The 18,603-nt window shown below is 29.5% G+C and overlaps 1 protein-coding gene across 1 annotated transcript in view; it reads left to right on the top strand.

Moving 5' to 3' along the window:
- Positions 1 to 6,403: 6,403 nt before the first annotated feature.
- The window catches only part of LOC107441350 (uncharacterized), a 36,717-nt gene continuing 24,517 nt past the window's right edge, over positions 6,404 to 18,603 (top strand). The window contains exon 1 of the mRNA XM_043040592.2: positions 6,404 to 6,557. Coding sequence (XP_042896526.1) covers positions 6,512 to 6,557 — 46 coding nt within the window. The 5' untranslated portion in view covers positions 6,404 to 6,511. The remainder of the gene's footprint in view (positions 6,558 to 18,603) is intronic.

Raw genomic sequence — 18,603 nt, forward strand, 5'->3', positions numbered from 1 at the left:
ATTTTCCCAAGTGGTAGTGTCAATAAAATTACAATTGCTAACAGAACAATATTTATTTTTCCACATAATCATATAGTTATCATGCATTTATATTTGTGCTAAATATATTTGGTTGGTGGTCAAACTCGGTTTAATTTAAATTTATAAATTCATGAGTTTAATAGGCATAAATTAATTGCATAGATAAATTAATAGGCATAAACAAGTTAATTGATTGCATACATTTAATTAGGCTAGGGGAGTCATGCTTTCTTTTCAATGTAATGTGTTTTAAAGTATTATTGTTTTTTTTACCGTACTATGGAAGAATAACTATTAGTTTTATAAGATCAGTATTTATTGTTATGTGACGTGTGATTCATTTTTTAATATTTTAGTGATATCGGTTCAACACTGTTTTTCCTTGCATAGTTTTATGCTTCATATCATCAAAGTTTTATGCTTTATATCATCAAAGTAATATCATTACCTGTTATGTATATAAACGAATAACTTAAATTCCTTTCCAGTTATGGTTTTTCATGTTGTTGAATTTATGGTGCAATTAATTGATAAATTGTTTTAATATCTAAACATTTAGTCCCAATTGTTTTTTTAACAAGTGATTATTTAACAAAAAAAAACTTTTTATTTCTTAAAATGTTACAATTTTGATTATTATAATTTGATTTTGATTAATACAGTGCATGCCATTTTGTATATCAGTTTAGTTAATACAGTCAGCCACTTATTATCATCAAATTTCCAAGAATGGAAATATATAGATAGATTCTGAGATCTTATTTGAAAAAAAAAAAAAAAGTAGGTAATCTCCATAAACGACACAAAGTTTGTATCTTTTATGATTTATTTAGCATCTTGTGGTAAATTATATACTATATTAAAAGCAGGCGCTATATCTTCCTAATTAGAGGCAAATTTCGTCTCAACTTTATTTAGAATGTATGGGCTCATACGAGACATAAAAATTTGATTAACAATTTCGAATTTCTATTTTTAGTAAATTTTTTTTACCAAAGAATATAAAATAAATTTTCCAGATATTTATTTTTTCTATCATATTTACTGTTGAATGTATAGGTGAAAAGAGTTGTGTATCTTATTGGTAATGTTATTTATTTATTTGGTAATCTTTTTTTAAAGTTATTGTATTTTATTATTTATTTATTGAATGTTATTTATTATATTGGTAATCTTATTTATGTCTTTTATTTATAGCTTTCTCTACTATGTGTTATTTGTTTTATTTATTTTTCATGTGTATATTTTATCATGAAATAAAGAACTTTATTTGATTCATAATTTTTTGTTAATATATCTATAAGTTTAATGCCTTGTTTGACTTTTGTCTTAGCAAATAGAAGTATCATTATTTAACTTGAGCTTGAAATTTGTTTATTCAGAACTAGCGTATTTTATTTTGTACCCTACGTTATAGAATTTTTTTTTAAATCTTTAATTTTTTTTTGACCCTGTATTGAAGGATTTCTCCTGTAAAGTTTTTTGCATTTTTCAAGTTTAAAGCTAGCAAAGGTTGTAGAATTTTTTTCTGCCCGGGAATGAAGCTTCACGTCAAATGGTAAAAAGCAATTTCCTCCACAAATAAAGAAATGTAAAACTTATTGTGTACACTTTGTCGAAGCAAATGGTAATCCGATACATGTAGGCGTCATTATATAGTAAAAGATAACATCTATTTTATAAAGCATAATATCCAATGTTCTGTGCAAAAAGAGCTATAATGTATTATCTGACAAAGGATAGGATATACTTTGTACTATGTAGACTAAAGCAAAACAAATCATGAATAAAGCGCAAATCAAAGAAAAGGAGGTTTGAGTTTTCCTCTACTGAGATCATTCGACACTGCTCTTCACCTTCCGAACTTGATTTTTGGGAGTCATTTTATGTTTTGATAAATTCTAATAATTCAGTTAATGATCTTTCGAGTATCCCAATATTTGAAAGTCTATTTTAATTTCATCTGTTGCACACCCAGATCCCCTCACACATGTTTCTTATCTTCCCCTTGTTATTTCTTTGTTCAAACTTGTTCCTTTGTCTTTATTGGTTAAACCACTGTACATGTGTTTGTCTCTTTACTTTTCAACCTTTATTTGATGTTTTGACACTGAGGAAGGTTCTTGTTTATAGAAGTAAAACTGTAGTATGTCCAATTATGTATTTTCATTTGTGCTTTATACATGCTGTTTGCTGCTTCAAACTTATATTAATTTATATGTCCTTCAACTTTGACTTTTCGGAAAATGTCCTGAAATGTAAATACTATTAAATTATTTCTAGAAAAATATCAACCAATTTTTTTATTTATTCAAAATGTATGCAAGTAAAACTATGTAATCTAACATTATACAAAACTTTTATTGCATTATTATTCAAAATTCTTTTTATCATTGAATAATAAAAATTAAAACAGTTACTTGATATTTTTTCTGGACGTTATTTTTTAATAAGTTTTACAATTATATGTAAAATTGTTTTAATTTGTTCAATGATTTTGAGAGATTTAGTAAAAATAGAAAAACATTAAGGAATCAACATTTTTGACCACTGTGTTAATTCAAATATTGGAACTGATTTTTCCAGATTACTGCAGTGGGTAAAAATACAAAACAGTGTTTATAAAAGTTATTTTTAAGCAGAAAAATATATTTTTTGTTTTGATTTTAATTTAATGATTGAAAAGATTTAATTAGTATATCTTTAGTGTGTATCTCAAACCAGAAAAAGATATTTTTTGTTTCGGATTTAACTTAATGATAGTAAAGATTTAATTAGTATATCTTTAGTGTGTATCTCAAACCAGAAAAAGATATTTTTTGTTTCGGATTTAACTTAATGATGGAAAAGATTTAATTAGTATATCTTTAGTGCGTATCTCAAACCAGAAAAAAAAGTGTTTTGGATTTAACTTAATCATTGAACGAAACTTAATTATTGATTGAAAAGATTTAGTTAGTATATCTTTAGTGTGTATCTCAAACAAGAAAAAGATATCTTTTGTTTTGATTTTAACTTAATGATTGAAAGGATTTATTGATTAGCATATTTTTAATGTTTATCTCAAACCAGAAAAAGATATTTTTTGTTTTAGATTTAACTTTCAAAAGGATTCAATTAGCTAACCTTTAGTATCTTAAATCATGAAAATTGTAATCTAGTGCAGGAAAATTCGATCATCGAGTTGAATGTTAAAAAATTTAATATTTTCGTCCATTGAAAGTTTTTTGTGATGTAATTATTACTTGGTTAACAATTAAATCTAATTTATGAATAGTAATTAGTTCAGGTCCCTAAACTAATATATTTATTCTCAAAAGATTTAATTTATGTAAGAATTAAATCTTTTGAGAGTAAATATATTAAATTATATTATTAGTAATATTAGTAAATATAAATTATTAAGTGCATACCTACCAACTGATCTTTTTTTAGCATGTTTTTCGGCAGCTCCATTGTTTGGCAAGCGGGGATGGAGCCCTTTAACATTTTTATTTATTTTGCGAGAGCTTAACTCCTTGCAGAACAGCAAGTTTTACATTTCTAGTGGTTTGTAACATTTTTGGATTAAGTATTGCCAACACTGCGCCGGAATGGGTTAAACCATCATATGAACATCCTGTATTTATGAATAGTTATGAAATATATTTGATTTATTGTCCAATTATTTGAGGCTGTTGTGTTTAGTATAGTGGACAAAATTCTTTTAATTCGAACTTATTAAAATATAAATACATTACCTTGCTACCACTAGGAAAACTATATATTGAAACTATGGAAAATACATCGTAGTTGTAGTCTATTTGTATGTTGTGGTGATCAAAATCAATTTTAAATTAAATTTGTAAGTTTCGGTATAAAATTTGAAAAAAGCGTAAATTTTGCAGCCAATTTAAAAGTAAAATCTTATAGAAAACTAGTTGCTATGAATCTGGACGTTGCATTGAGAAACAACGTAATTTCATAATTTATTTTGTTAATTAAAAGTAACTTATCCTTCAGCATTAAAGTGAACTAACAAACAACTAAGTACATATAACAGTATTAAGTTGATTATCTGAAGATTGATTTTGAATGGGATGTGTTATAGAAATATAAAATTCACCGACAATTTTTTTTCTCCACTGAATATAAATTACTACTTTATTTTTAATAAAAACACGTTTAAAAATACATGTTTTAATTAAAGGCATTTGGATCAAATTATTAAAATATGCATTTTTTTAAATATCTTTTAATGTTTCAACTTTTTGAATAAGACTAAGGTCTCTTAGAAATAATTTGAGTATTAAGTCAGAGTAATAATAAAAAATTTATAGAATAAAATTTTAAAATTAGCCGACCAGATGGCCGAGTGGTTAGCGTGCCTGACTGCGGAGCCGATGTTTGCGGGTTCGAATCTCTCTCTGTGTTCTATGTCCTTTCTTCTGATAGCCTGGTCGGTAGGGTGCTGGGCCCATATCCAAGAGGTCGTGGGTTCGATCCTCGCCGGCCGAAAACTCCCCGTGTAGTAAATGGTGACTGATGCACGTTAAATCTGTCGAGTCTCAAAGTCCTCCATGTTCCCATAACAAATCATTACCTCTGGGGGTACTGATCCTGGAGTTTCCTTGTCTTCTGGATTGGTTCAAAATTACAAGGATACGGAGTTGAACATTAGTAGTCGTAAACCCATGAAATTGGGTCGTCTGTTCAACGACGGTTATAATATAATATTATAATATAAGCGGGTTTGTGGTTGTATGACGTGGGCGACGCTACTCCGCCGTGGCTTAGCCATAGGTGCTCACTGGGTAACGATGAGAGAGTAGCATTTCTGAGGCCAATGGGAAATAGACCAAAATGCCCGCCATTAACCAAAAAAAAATTTTTTTTACTTATTTCTCCAGAGTTAATTTAGATTTGTTCAGCTCTAATTTGATAGTTAGAGGGAAATGAAACTTATTGTTGATTGATATTCAATTAAAGATTACACCGAAGAACGCATTTTTTGTTGCATTTATGCAAGTACTTGATTTTACTAAATTCGGGAGCAAGGATTTTTATAAGGAAATTTCTTTTGTTCGGAAAGCTTATTTCTTTTTTCAAAATGAAATTTTTAGTTGATTGTTTTCCCGAATGTACAAGTTTATAAAGAACGCATGGGTTTATATGCATTCATATACACATGTCTGCTCTTTTTGAAATAATACTTAACACTAAAAACATATGACGTTAACGTATCGCATCATAAACTGAGTGAATTTTAAAAAATCTTATGCAACAAAAAACAATTGCTTTACAAACGTTATTTAAACCTCTAACACAATTCCTTGTTAAAAACCTTTTTGTAAAATGAATGTAGTATTTAGAAGTAATTGATGATATCTAGGGTTCTTTCAAGTTGTATTTTTTCATATTTTTTTTATTAAACTCATTTTAAGTTTGTAAATTGCTAAAATTCTAAACTTATAAATAAAAATGACGTAATTGGTTGTAACTAATCAAATCTTATACATACGTCTATGTGAACTGTTTGAAGTAATAAGCATGCAATATATTCTTGTAAATGATTATATCTAGTTTACACTCATGCTATATTTTTTTCCATTAAGCTAATTTTAAGTTTGTAAAATAATAAAATTCTAAACCAATTAATAAAAAGTGATGTAATCGGTTATGACTAAGAACATAATTCCGGGTGAACATTTTTGAAATAATAAGCATGCAATATATTCTAGTAAATGATAATGTCTAGTGTTCTCTCGTGCTATCTTTTTTCCATTAAGCTAATTTTAAGCTTGTAAAATTATATAATTCTAAACCAATTAATAAAAGTGGCGTAATTGGTTATAACTAATCAAATCTCTAACACAATTCCATGTGATTCTTTTTTTAAATATTAAGCATGCAATATATTCTAGTAAAGGATAATGTCTAGTGTACTCTCATGCTGTATTTTTTTCCCAGTAAACTAATTTTAAGTTTGTAAAATAATAAAATTCTAAACCAATTAATAAAAAGTGATGTAATCGGTTATGACTAATCAAATATCGAACATAATTCCGTGTGAACATTTTTGAAATAATAAGCAAGCAATACATTCTAGTAAATGATAATGTCTAGTGTTCTCACGTGCTATATTTTTTTCCATTAAACTAATTTTATGTTTGCAAATTGATAAAATTCTGGACCAATTAATAAAAAGTGACGTAATTGGTTATGACTAATTATGACCAACCTCGAACACAATTCCAAGTTAAAACTTTATACAAATAATAAACATACCGTATTTACTAATAAATGATAATGGCTACTAGGTTCCTTTAACGCCGTATTTCTATGGAATTTTGAATTACGTCAGAAATTCGGACCTTGGCGGGAAAAGCCTTCAGGCGTTATCTGATTGTGCGTCGCTTTTCTAGCATAATCTGGTACGACTATCGCAACTCACAGTTAGCTAGTTGACTTCGTCCACTGCACAACTGCTTTGATTTTTGGATTATTGCTCATGATAAGAATATCACCACTACCCAGCTTTTCTAGAAGTTCCGGAGGTAAAAAAAAATAAAATCGAATGCTATTTTTTACTGTGTACTTTCGAAATTACTTTATCTGCTTTTGCTTACAAAGTAAATTTTTTTTCCGATTTAAATTTAAAATATTCATGCAAATTATTTCACCAAAACATATCTATAAAACCATACTGTAAAGATATTTGATTCAACCTACGAGCAGCTCTTTTATTTAGCAATTATATACTTACAAAGTAATTGTCACTTCAATGAAAATTAGTGCATGGCGTATTGTTATTATCATTTTGAACGAACAGTACCTTTACTGTTTAGTTGAATTGGGATTCACTTTGGTGCTTTCATTTATCTGAAAAATGATTATTAAGGAGTGAAAGCGGATTGAAATGAAATATTACTATCAGTTAGTTCCTTCTATCGGGACACTGCTACCTTCTTACGTAACTTAACTTTTACTTATCCTTTACTGTATAATGACGCTAATTTTTGATTATAAATATATCAGTATAAAATTATAAATTTAGAGTGGGTCAGCTTCTTTAGAGTTAAATATTTTTATAAGGGTAAAACAAAGAAATATATAGTTTTGCATAAGATACACAGAATTGGTGTAAACTGTTAGTCATGGTTTCTAAATGTTTTTCTCTAAATACACCACAAAATTGGATTTTGAATTATTTATCTTTATTATTTATATATTATCCGTGATATTATATTAAAGATAAAATTGTTAATACAAATGTTATTACGCTCTTTGCAATTAAAATTCATTTTTAGAAATCGAATCTATAACATCAATTATTATAAATCAACTATTTTTTATTTCATAACATCCGTTCTTAAAATTTTGATACCAGTAAAATCCTTCCTATAATTATATAAATCCAGGTTAATGCTTATTAAAGAGCTTAGTAAATGAAGTAGGTAGTGGTAAGTGACATTTTCAGATGCGTTTATTAATCACAGGGCTGCCAACTTTCTACACTTTTTGAAAAATTTCTTCTTATGGTAGCTTAGTTTTAATGTATAATTCTTTGTTTCGTAAAGTTAATATAAGATCATTTCCTCACCATTACTTTAAAAGATTTAATAGTTTTAACTTAGTTCCAGATCTCTTGTTAAAACTTCAAAGAGATTGATAAAATTATCAAAAATTCTACCACTCTATAAGATATTTTACAAAATGCGTAGTAGTTGGCAGCTCTATAATAGGTATAATGACACAGAGTGATTGTTTAGATATGCATACAAGATAACATACGTGATAACTTTCACGATTTTTATGAATATTTTGTACTAGCCAACTTAAATTTTAGTATATTAGTCTAGGTTTTAAAAAAATATCGAATTAAAGTTATTTTAACCACCACAAAGCTTTAAATATAAAAGATAGCTAATAACTTAAATGTTTTTACTCGGTTTTCTACATACCATTATGAAAAAATTTTAACAAAATTCGCAAATCCGTAAGTTCTAGCTTCCCAGAATATTTAAAACGGTCGACAAATTATAATTTCAGATTAACTTAATTCGCTTATTTTTACCCGCACTAAAACGTTTTTCTCATTTAATAAGTTATATAGTAGCGTATATAGTGTAGTATTATATAGAGTAGAGGACAGAATCGATCTAAATTAAATCAATAATAAAATGTTAATTCATAAAATTCTCTACCACTCTAAATATTTGAATAAGAATATTTCAATAGACGTACTTGTTGGTATGATTAATGTAACTGAATTGCTTTTGTTTTCACTTTAATTTTAACATAACTAATGCACGTCAGTGTTGAGTGTGCTTGCATGATTTTTATTTCAGATTAGGTGGTGGTAAATTAAATAAAGCAAAGAATTATTACCTCCAATTTCTAATAAATCTATAATAAAATAGTTCCGATACCACTCTTTGTCTTCTTTCTCTGATTAAAGCCACTCTGAAAATGTCACATACTTGGTTTATTCACTAAGCTCTTTAGTTATACCCAATTTAGACATCTTTAGGAGAGCCAGATAATTTGTTTTGGCTAATTCTTTTAGGAGAACAGATGTTCTAAACAATATGATCAACTGCAAATTCTAAAATATTTTAATCATAAATTGTTTCAGTTTTAAGTCTTTTCTTTCATATTACATGTATGCGTAGTAGTCGTATCAGATGAAAAATAGTTCATTTTTAAGATAGAAAAATGAATGTAGAAAGAAAATTGATTCAGAAATTTATTTACGTACCACAAATTCTAAATTATTATTTTAAAGTATTAACGATAATATAATGCGTGAATACATAACGATAATAACATAAGATAAGTCTTCATTTAATCTTTCAATGCGATCCTTTGCATACCTGAAGAGCTAAGTTTAAATTAAATATTTCTGCAGTTCTGTATAATTTAAAATTGAAAACTGTTTTGCAGATTTGCAAATAATATGAAAATAATTATTATTATTCACTTTTAAAAAGTGTGGAGTGAAGGGCTAAAGACTAAAAATTCATTAAATTTAAAAGAGGCTTACTCAGCCTTCATCTATATATTTCATACGAATACATGGCTGTGCTCATCACTTCTCATTGTTTATGGAGCAGTTCATTACCTCATAGTTTTGTTTCTTGGCGATAATTGTTTGTTATTTACTGTTCATTTCACTGTTTACATGCATTTCTTGTTTATGTGCTGGCGCGTACGTCACTATACTATCAGTTTGTAAAAACCACTTTTAGTGACGCAATGTTTTTCTAATTGAGCTAAGTTTTTGTACAATGTTTAAACTTAACATTTTTTAAGTTTTAATTATTTTTAGATTTGTTTCCTCTACATATTTACATTGTAATACTTTAAGTTTTTTAAAATGTTTTAATTCTACTATAAATGCAACTTTCAGAAGTAAAAAAAAATATATATATATATATTTTAATGATTGTATTTTGTAATACAATCAACCATATATATAAAGTTTTTTCTTTCTGAAGATTTTATTATTCAGATACTTAATTACGAAGCTAAAACTAGAAATTTCACCAGCATATTTCTTCAGCATAAATTGTAAGTATTTTTTTAAATGTAATGAAACATTTTTTTATATAAAGGGGTTAGTAATTCTTTCCCGTATAATTCTTGTATTTAAAAATTTAACCTAATAGTTTTGACCATTACTGCATATAAATAAATAATAAATGCCTCATAATCTTACAATTGTGCGTTTAAGCTCTATCAAAATCTTTTTTTTTCTTCATTAAAATACATTAGAAACATTTGTTTGTTAAAACTGTGGGCAAATCCGTCAATTTTTTTAATTATCTTGACTTCCAAAAATCTAAATATATTTGTCAAAAAACTACTATAGTTGCCAACTTTTGCACATTTTGTGAAAGATGCTTGCAATGGTAGAAGAAAGCAGAGTATTAGAACATAAAAGTAGGGAGAAATTTCTTTGATACCACGTCATTATCAGGTCTCTTATACATTTAAGGTGTCTAAAATGTTTGGAAATTTTCAGATATCTCACTATACGCATCGGATTAAAAATTTTAAAATGCGCATCTAAAATATTTTTAAACGATGCATTCACACTCTATCTCCCAACCGCAACCCCTGGGATAGGTCAGGAGCTAACATCAAAATTTTAAATAGGAACCCCTATTTTTCGCAGTAGATTTGAGTTTAAAAATCTCCTAATCTCAAAGAGGTTGTTACGTATTGTTTCACAGGTGGTGCTGTAATTGAAAATGGCGAAAATATTGTTCAAAATAGAGATATCTCGTGAAATACTGACTGAAAAAATAAAACTAGAAATGTTTGGTATTTAAAAAGACATAACTAATGACATCTCACTCGATCCTCTTTTCTACCTTCCGATATCGTTAAATCAAATTTTCAAAGGGTGTAATAGTGGCCTTTATTTCCTCTTTTCTTTTTTGCTTTCTGGTTATTCTCCTCCCTTTCTCGCGTCAGACATACTTTCGAACAGTTTCCTTTGTTACCTAAAATACAAATTATCTTAATATTTTTACCTTATGTTTCATGCAGTATAGTGATAAATAGTATATTGTACAGTCGTAAATGAATCCGTAGTGATTTATATCTACTGTGGAAACATATGAGGCACGGCATTCAATCCACAAAAGATAACTAGACAAGACTAGGTTAACCCTTTTCCTTATGAGCGCCGCACTTACGCGATGCACTGTGCATAACAGCAACGCGGCCTCAACGCTATTCACTGTGTGCACGAGTGCCTTTTTTAGCCGGCATCTACGCAATGCCCTGTGCGTACGAGCTCCGTATTTAGTCAGCATCCGCGCGATGCCTAGTGTATACAAGCGCCGTGTTTAGCCGGCATCTGCGCAATGCCCTGTGTGTGCGAGCACCTTATTTAGACGACATCAGCGTGATGCCATTTGATAACTTTGATAACCTTTGGTAACTGCCCAAATCTGCTTCAAACTGTCACTGGCTAATATTTCACTTAGCTATACACCAATACTTCATTTACCTATGATGGATTTATATCGATAAAGATATTTATTAAATGCACTTAATATGTTTTACAAGTCTAAACAGACTTCTTCTGTGTGTTATATTTGAGAGTGAAGTCTTTTCTAGTTACAAAAGTAAAATATAATAAGAAATATTAATATGCAATGTGTACACTTCGTGACATGGTGCATCGTTCAGTGACGTCACTTCAGCAGAGCGAATTGCAGTAACGAAAGGGTTAACTATACCAAAACAGGGGCTATCTACACAAAATTCTGCCGCAGGAGTTTAAACATATTTTTATACGTTGTAGACCATCACCATTTACAGTTTGAATTAAAATAACGAGGATTCGAGAGTTGCATAAGACAATAAACGAAAACTGTAAAATAGAATCAGCGATATTACAAAATGCATCGCAAATGTACCGATATTTTTTAAATATAATAACTTTGATGTTATAAAGTTTATTTTCCATTAAAGTTTATTTTCCGTTAGTTTACCACTTATCGTGAATACGTATCTTACGATAAATGCCCAGTATATGATAATTATCAACAATATTAACATCTCGATCATTATCGACAACGATAAATCTCGAAAACGATAGTATCACGTACATTATCCACATTAATAACAATTAGTTACGATATAATAGTTAACATATATGGCAACGTTACTTTTAAAAAGTAACGAGTAAAAAGTTCTTATTTTAAAAAGTAACGAGTAAAAAGTACAAGTAAAAAACAAAAAAAGTAACGATTTAAAAGTACATCGAATCTAGGAAATCGAAAATTCAAAGTAACCTAAAATTTTATTGAATAATATTCTTATGTTCTTTAATGTTTTTGCAAAATTGTTGTTATTTATTTAATTATTTTTAATTTTGAAAGTTATGGATATTAATTTATTTTTAAATTCGGAAGAATATTATAATATAATTTTATAATATAATCGTATAATATAATTTTAAAATCAAATATAATTTTAATATCAAACTTTTTATGGATTTGCACGAAAAAGAAATTTTATCTATTGATTTTAATTTTTAGTTTATTATTTTTATTTATTTAAATTACCATTGATTTAAAATTGTTTTACTCTTTAGAAACGCGTTTTAAAAGCACAAACATAAACAAAGCAAACACGGGGTTTCAGATAGCTTTGTGATCTTTGAGCTAGTAAAAAATAATTGAATGTGCAGTATAAGTTGAAACAGAAGGTATTTAAACACGAAGTTAGCTGTGAATGCATATATATTGCACATTAATTTTATAAATTAAAAAAAACATAAGCATTTATTTTTAATTTAATTTTTTTTTTTTTAGAAAGCTTACCGAGTTTTAGAAAAAAGTAACGATTTCATTCGACATTTCCGTTACAAATACTTGTACTTTTTCCCTAAAAAAGTAACGAAAGTACAAGTAAAATTATTAAATTTAAAAAGTAACGAAGTACAAGTAAAAGTACGTACTTTTTACTTGTACCGGCGGTACAAGTAACGAAAGTAAAAGTACTGCCATACATGATAGTTAATATAAATAAAGTAGAAAAAATATTGACCAATGAAATAGTAGTGAAATTGGAAAATATTTCAATTTTTCGTATAATATCGGTGCGCGATATTTAATTTCCACATTACTCAGCATTGCTACTGAATACAACAAAACATGAAAATGTGCTTCGTTGTTTTTGTGATGGGGCAAACTATGTGGGTCACGCCGTTTTTAATATTTAAGTCAAACAGCTAAAATTAAAAGCAAATGTTTGCTGCGAAAAGATTAATATTATTGTTTACAAACAAATTGTAGAAGATTAAAAAAAAAAAAAGTTTTGATTGCACTACATGAGCATTTTTCATGATATAATCTGATTGTAGATTAAATAAATAAGTATGTCGGTTGTTTGTTTGTTTTCTTTTGTCTAAAAATATCTCAACGAAATAAAAATAGGTAGCGATTATTATTAAAAAAATGACAGTTCAATAAGCTGTATCAAAAGTTTCATTTAAAATCAAATGAAGAGAATTATAGATTTTTAAAAGAATGCCACGTTGGTGAAAGTAATGCTTAGCAATCATACGAATGTCTTAAGTCCGTGAAGCATTTGGAAAATTGCTAAACTTGCACAAAGAGCTCCATAAAAAATTATAAAGTTGTAGAAGATATTATAAGAAGTAATTGCATATGTTGTCTTGCTTCTTTCTTATGCTTTATGCTTATTCTTATGTTTTCTTCTTTTTCTTCCTTTGGAATTGTGATATTTAACTGTATTACACATGATTTTTGATTTCTCTTTTTATCTCTCTCCAATCATGTGGCACTAACATCAAAAAGCTTGTAAGCTTCATATCCTAATTTGAGAAACTGTTTGTAAACAACCAATTTAATTTTTGAAATAATGTATTTGTGGTTATTTTTTTATGATGGTATACGCCTATGAAAATAAATAGCAACGATAAAAAAATAGTCCCTTCATAAATGTGGATTTTTTTTTAACGGTATTTTTTTTTCTTAAGGTTTTCCTAATTTTTTTCCTAATTCACTGCATTGTTTACGAGCATATAAAATTTAAATATTAAGAATTATGCTTTTTTCATATTTTTGTTCTCGGGTAATGTATTGATAATTTAATTTAAAAAAATTATTATAATAAGTAATTGCATATGTTGTCTCGCTTCTTTTTTATGCTTCCTAAATCATGTCTAAGCCACATGGTGGCTCAGGGGATAGAGCATTCCAAAAAGGTGATCTGGGTCCAAATCTCAGCGATGGCCGGTCGACACGAACTCAGCATCCGACTCGCACCGATCACAGTGCTGACGTAAAATAATCTCAGTGGTAATCGGATCAAGGGTTAGAGTCCCTTTGCCGTCAAACTAACCGTGGGAGGTTTTCTTGGTTTTCATCTTCATGTAGCGCAAATGCGGGTTAGTTCCCTCAAAAAGTTCTCCACGCAAGCAAATTTCTCCCAATACTTGATCCAGGAGCTCCCTTGTCTTGTGGATTGGGTTCAAAATTACAAGGCTACGGACTTGAACATTTGTAGCCGTAAACCCAAAATTGGGTCGGCTATACAACAACGGTTATAAAATATTGATCCTAAAATGGCCTATAAAAGGCCTACATTGCATGAATAAAGAATACGAAATATCGGGTGAATCTGGCATTTATATATAGGGCCGATATTGGTTGTAAAGTGGATATCGTGTAAATCGGACAATTCCATGTTGGACCAATATCGGAGAAATAATAGTCTTTTGAACCCTTATTAAGCCAAGATTCGTGAACATTGGTCCAATGAGGAACAAAATTATTTTGGTGTTAAGGTTCACACAAGTTTTCAAAAGTAAAAATTTCTCTAAATTCTGTGGCATTAAAATTCATGACTTTTTCAAAAAAATTGTAATTACACATTGAAATCGGAATATTGGTCCTGTGCAGGGCCGGGATAGTCTGGTTGGTAGGGCACCGGGCCCGTGTCCAAGAAGTCGTGGGTTCGATCCCCGCCGACGGAAAACTCCGAGTGTAGTAAATAGTGACTGATGCACGTTAAATCTGTCGAATCACAAAGTCCTCCATGTTCCCATAACCAATCGTACCTCAGTGGGTACTGATCCAGGTGTTTCCTTGTCTTCTGGATTAGTTCAAAATTGCAGGGCTACGGAGTTGAACATCAGTAGACGTAAACCTAAAATTGGGTCTGCTGTTCAACGACGGTTATAAAATATTAAATAAAATAAAATTCAGCTTTGTAATATGATGATGAAGTTGAGATCGATTCTTATTTCAGATACGCCATCTTGCTCGTGTTTTTTTTTTCTTTTTTCAAAGTAATTTATTTAGACATCTTATGAGTTTCTCTAAGATGGGAGATGTTACACCGGGCTAAAGTTCCCTTTTAGAATTTTGAGGAAAAATTTGTTGTTTGTGACACGCTCCTTGTGCTTTACTGATTTGACATGATCTTCCCAACTGAATTTGCACTTTTCACCATGGGGATAAATTGGTTAAGGAGAACAGCTTGGTTATGAGCTATGAAGTTGGGGACAGCTAGAATCTTTAGTTTGACTTTATATCCTATAAACATCATTTTATTTATATAATTTTTTTTATTGTTTAAAGTTGTAGTGAATTTTAATAATTTTTTAGTTATTCGATTTTCACGATCAATTTCAAATGTTTCAATTTCTATAATTAAATAAAATTTTATTAAATTTGAATCGACACTACATATCCATAAGTCAGCATCACTACATATACATTAGTCATAATATATAAATACAAATTATTTGAACTACAGTTTGGTTAAGTGCAACTAAATAAATAAAAAAAATTCACTTACAATTAATTGTACGTCAATTATGTTTTCTGTACCGAACGCCTCCAATAACTGAAATCCTTCACACAGTTTTTTATTAGTTAGTCCGATCAGACTACTACGAAGTTAACCAGTTAACGAAAGAGTCATTTAATACAAAATCTGTGTAGCAAATATATGCCTAAAAATTTGTTTAATTTATGAATATGATTGGTTTGTCTTATTTTCTTGTCTACCACTACAGATTCAATTCTCAAATATATATGATAAATTTCTCTCAAGTACTTTAAAAATAGAATTTGGATTCATGCGCACAACTGACTCGCTTTTTAAATAATCATGATGCTTTGATGCTTTACCCCATGATGCTTTACCCCATCCACGAAACAAGTAAAATTGGCAGATATGGGATTTCAGTATTTTTTGCGTGAATTTCTTATCAAGGTTTCCGTATTTTTGAAATAAAAATAATAAATCCTGGATTACCTTGTTGATAATATAACTATTTCGTATTTATTTTAACACCTAGTTATCCTCACTCACTAGAATTTGTTACTGATTCAATGATTTGAATCAGTGATTTCAATCACTCAACTGATTTGGTGAAGCGAATCACCAACTTGAAGCTGATTCGAATAAGTCATTAGAATCAGTGTATTAATGATTATAAGTGAATTAAAATCACTTGATTTTGAATCATTGATATGAATCACTTGATTTAAATACTGATTTGAATCACTGATCTGAAACGCATAATTCGAATTATTTATCTGAATCACTTGATTCGAATCAGTTATCTCAATTACTTGATTCAATTAGTAATTTGAATCACCAGATTCCAATCAGTGATCTGAATTGCCCGATTCGAATCACTGATCAGAATCATTAATTCGAATTACAAGTTTGAATTACTTGATTCAAATTCCTGATCCGAATCATGCAGGTAATGACACCACAACTTCATCACCCCCGGCATGACTGTAGCAGTGTGGTCATGAGCACTTGCTTTACAATGGAGAAAAAAACAACAAAAACCTCACTGGATCATTTCATTGGGGGGCTAGAGCTCTAACCCCTAAGCCAAAGCTGCTTGCAAAGCTATTGTTGACGCTTGGGATGCTAAACTAATTGTGGTCATGGAAAAATAATATACTTATATAGACACTAAGTCGAATGGTTTTTGTCTTCTTTTTTTTTCAGACCACCGAAATGTATAGTACCGAAATGTTTATAAATAAAAAATTTCACGGGACGTATATGTTTCATATTTTTAGAGCGTTGTTTTAAAAAATGTACTACTATTAATACAAAGTTGGACTAAAATATATTAGCACTAAATAAGCGAGCCGGATTGCGAAGCCACTCGAAAAGACCAACCGAAAGCAGTTGGTGAACGCAACTAGCAGACTTTACTTTTCATCACTTCCTGTTAAAATTAAAAAAATAATTTTGAATCAACCCTTTAACAGAAAGGAAAATGCGAGGAATAATTTATAAGTATGTGGCGACCGGTCTGTGTAGTGGTTAGGGAACTGGCCTAGCATCAAAAAGGTTCTGGGTTCGAATTCCGTGCAAGGCATGGATGTTCTTTCCTTCTCTGTACTATCTGTCCTTACTGTGGGAGCAACGTTGGCCCACCTAATATGGTGCCCCTGAAAGAGTGGTCAACAATTCTGCCCTTCAGATGCCTGTGTGACGAAAGGGCATTCTCCAGGTGGGCATTAGAAAAAAAATTTAATTGTGCGTTTTTTATAAAAGACAATAAAGTGATGTTAAAGCTTAAATATACTGCCGAAAAAACGTTTAAAAAAATATTTTTAAGTTATTTTTATTATAGATAAATCATACTTATATCATTTTTATCAATTTCATCATCAAACCTCTCACTGATTCGAATCAATAAATGATTCGAACAAGTAAGTGATTCGAATCAATGGTTGATTCGAATCTGGGATTCATTCGAATCAGTGATTGATCCGAATCATTAAGTGTTTCTAATCAACAAGGAACAGATTCGTATCAATAAGTCATTCGAATCAGCAAATAACTGATTCGAATCAGTAAGTCGTTCAAATCAATTAGTGATTCGAGTACCGAAGTGAACTTCGAAAAACTTTGGTGATTCGTTTTTCCTAACTTTATCACTTCCTGTCAACTAACAAGATCTTAACGAACAAAAAATATTTAAATCTCCTTTATTTACACTTATTTACTAATATTAAGCTTGTTTTCATTGACAACTAAATAAATTCACCCTGGTACTCGGTTGTTTAAGTAGTTGTCACTCAAGATTTTAAGTTAATGTTTAATTTGAATTTAATGATTTTCGTTTGCCATTAAATTGGAACTATCAAACTGGGAATCACGTCACTTTTTTTCTTAGAATTATCTTTTTTATTTTATTTTTAAGTGTGTTGCTCTTTAAAAATTGATAAATATTCTGATAGATCATTTCTTAATCGAAAGATAAAAAAGATACCATCTTTTTCTCGTGTTTATATGCATGAAGTTTATTACAGCTCTTTTCACCTCTTTGCCCTTGACGAGTTATTCAATTTTTGCTTTCGCAATCTTCCACTATTAAGTAGAATGAATTTGCAAGATTAATATCTGCTGTAAGCTATTTCTTACACCAAGTTTAATAGCCGACGCCAGGGCTCGAAAAACTGCCCATCCTCGGCGGTCAAAAATACCCCGCGGACAACAAATTTCTCGAATCCAACGTCCGCGCGGACAGCCATTTTCCCGTTAATGTTCGTGATATTTATTTTCAATTTTTGTTATCTTACAAGAGTCTAGCTCCTCACTTCTAAAATGACCCTCTAATTTCGAAATACAGGTACATACTGCGCATGGTGGAATTGATGTTTTCTCTGTCTGAGAGTGCTGCAGCGGTTGAAAGGGGCTTTTCCGCAATGAACTTACAAAAAAACACCTTAAAAAAAAACATTCTTAAACAACAAGCGTAAACCGCAATTATGAACATCTACCTAAATGGAAAGCCTCTTTCAGATTTCTGTGCAGAAACCTCTGTAAATCATTGGCTTGATTGTGGAACTGGCAAACGTCATATTTGATTCATTTAAAAAACGCAGTACCATCGGATAAATTGACATGAAAATTGACAGATAACTTGACCTTTGTTATTTAAATTATTTCATTATAGAAATAAATTATTTCATTAAAGAAATAAATTATTTCATTAAAGAAATACTAGGTTTTACTATTAGTAACCTAGTATTTCTTTTATTACTGTATAATGTAATCCTAGTATTT

This window comes from Parasteatoda tepidariorum, chromosome 9 (assembly GCF_043381705.1).
Source record: "Parasteatoda tepidariorum isolate YZ-2023 chromosome 9, CAS_Ptep_4.0, whole genome shotgun sequence".
Classification (NCBI taxonomy): domain Eukaryota; kingdom Metazoa; phylum Arthropoda; class Arachnida; order Araneae; family Theridiidae; genus Parasteatoda; species Parasteatoda tepidariorum.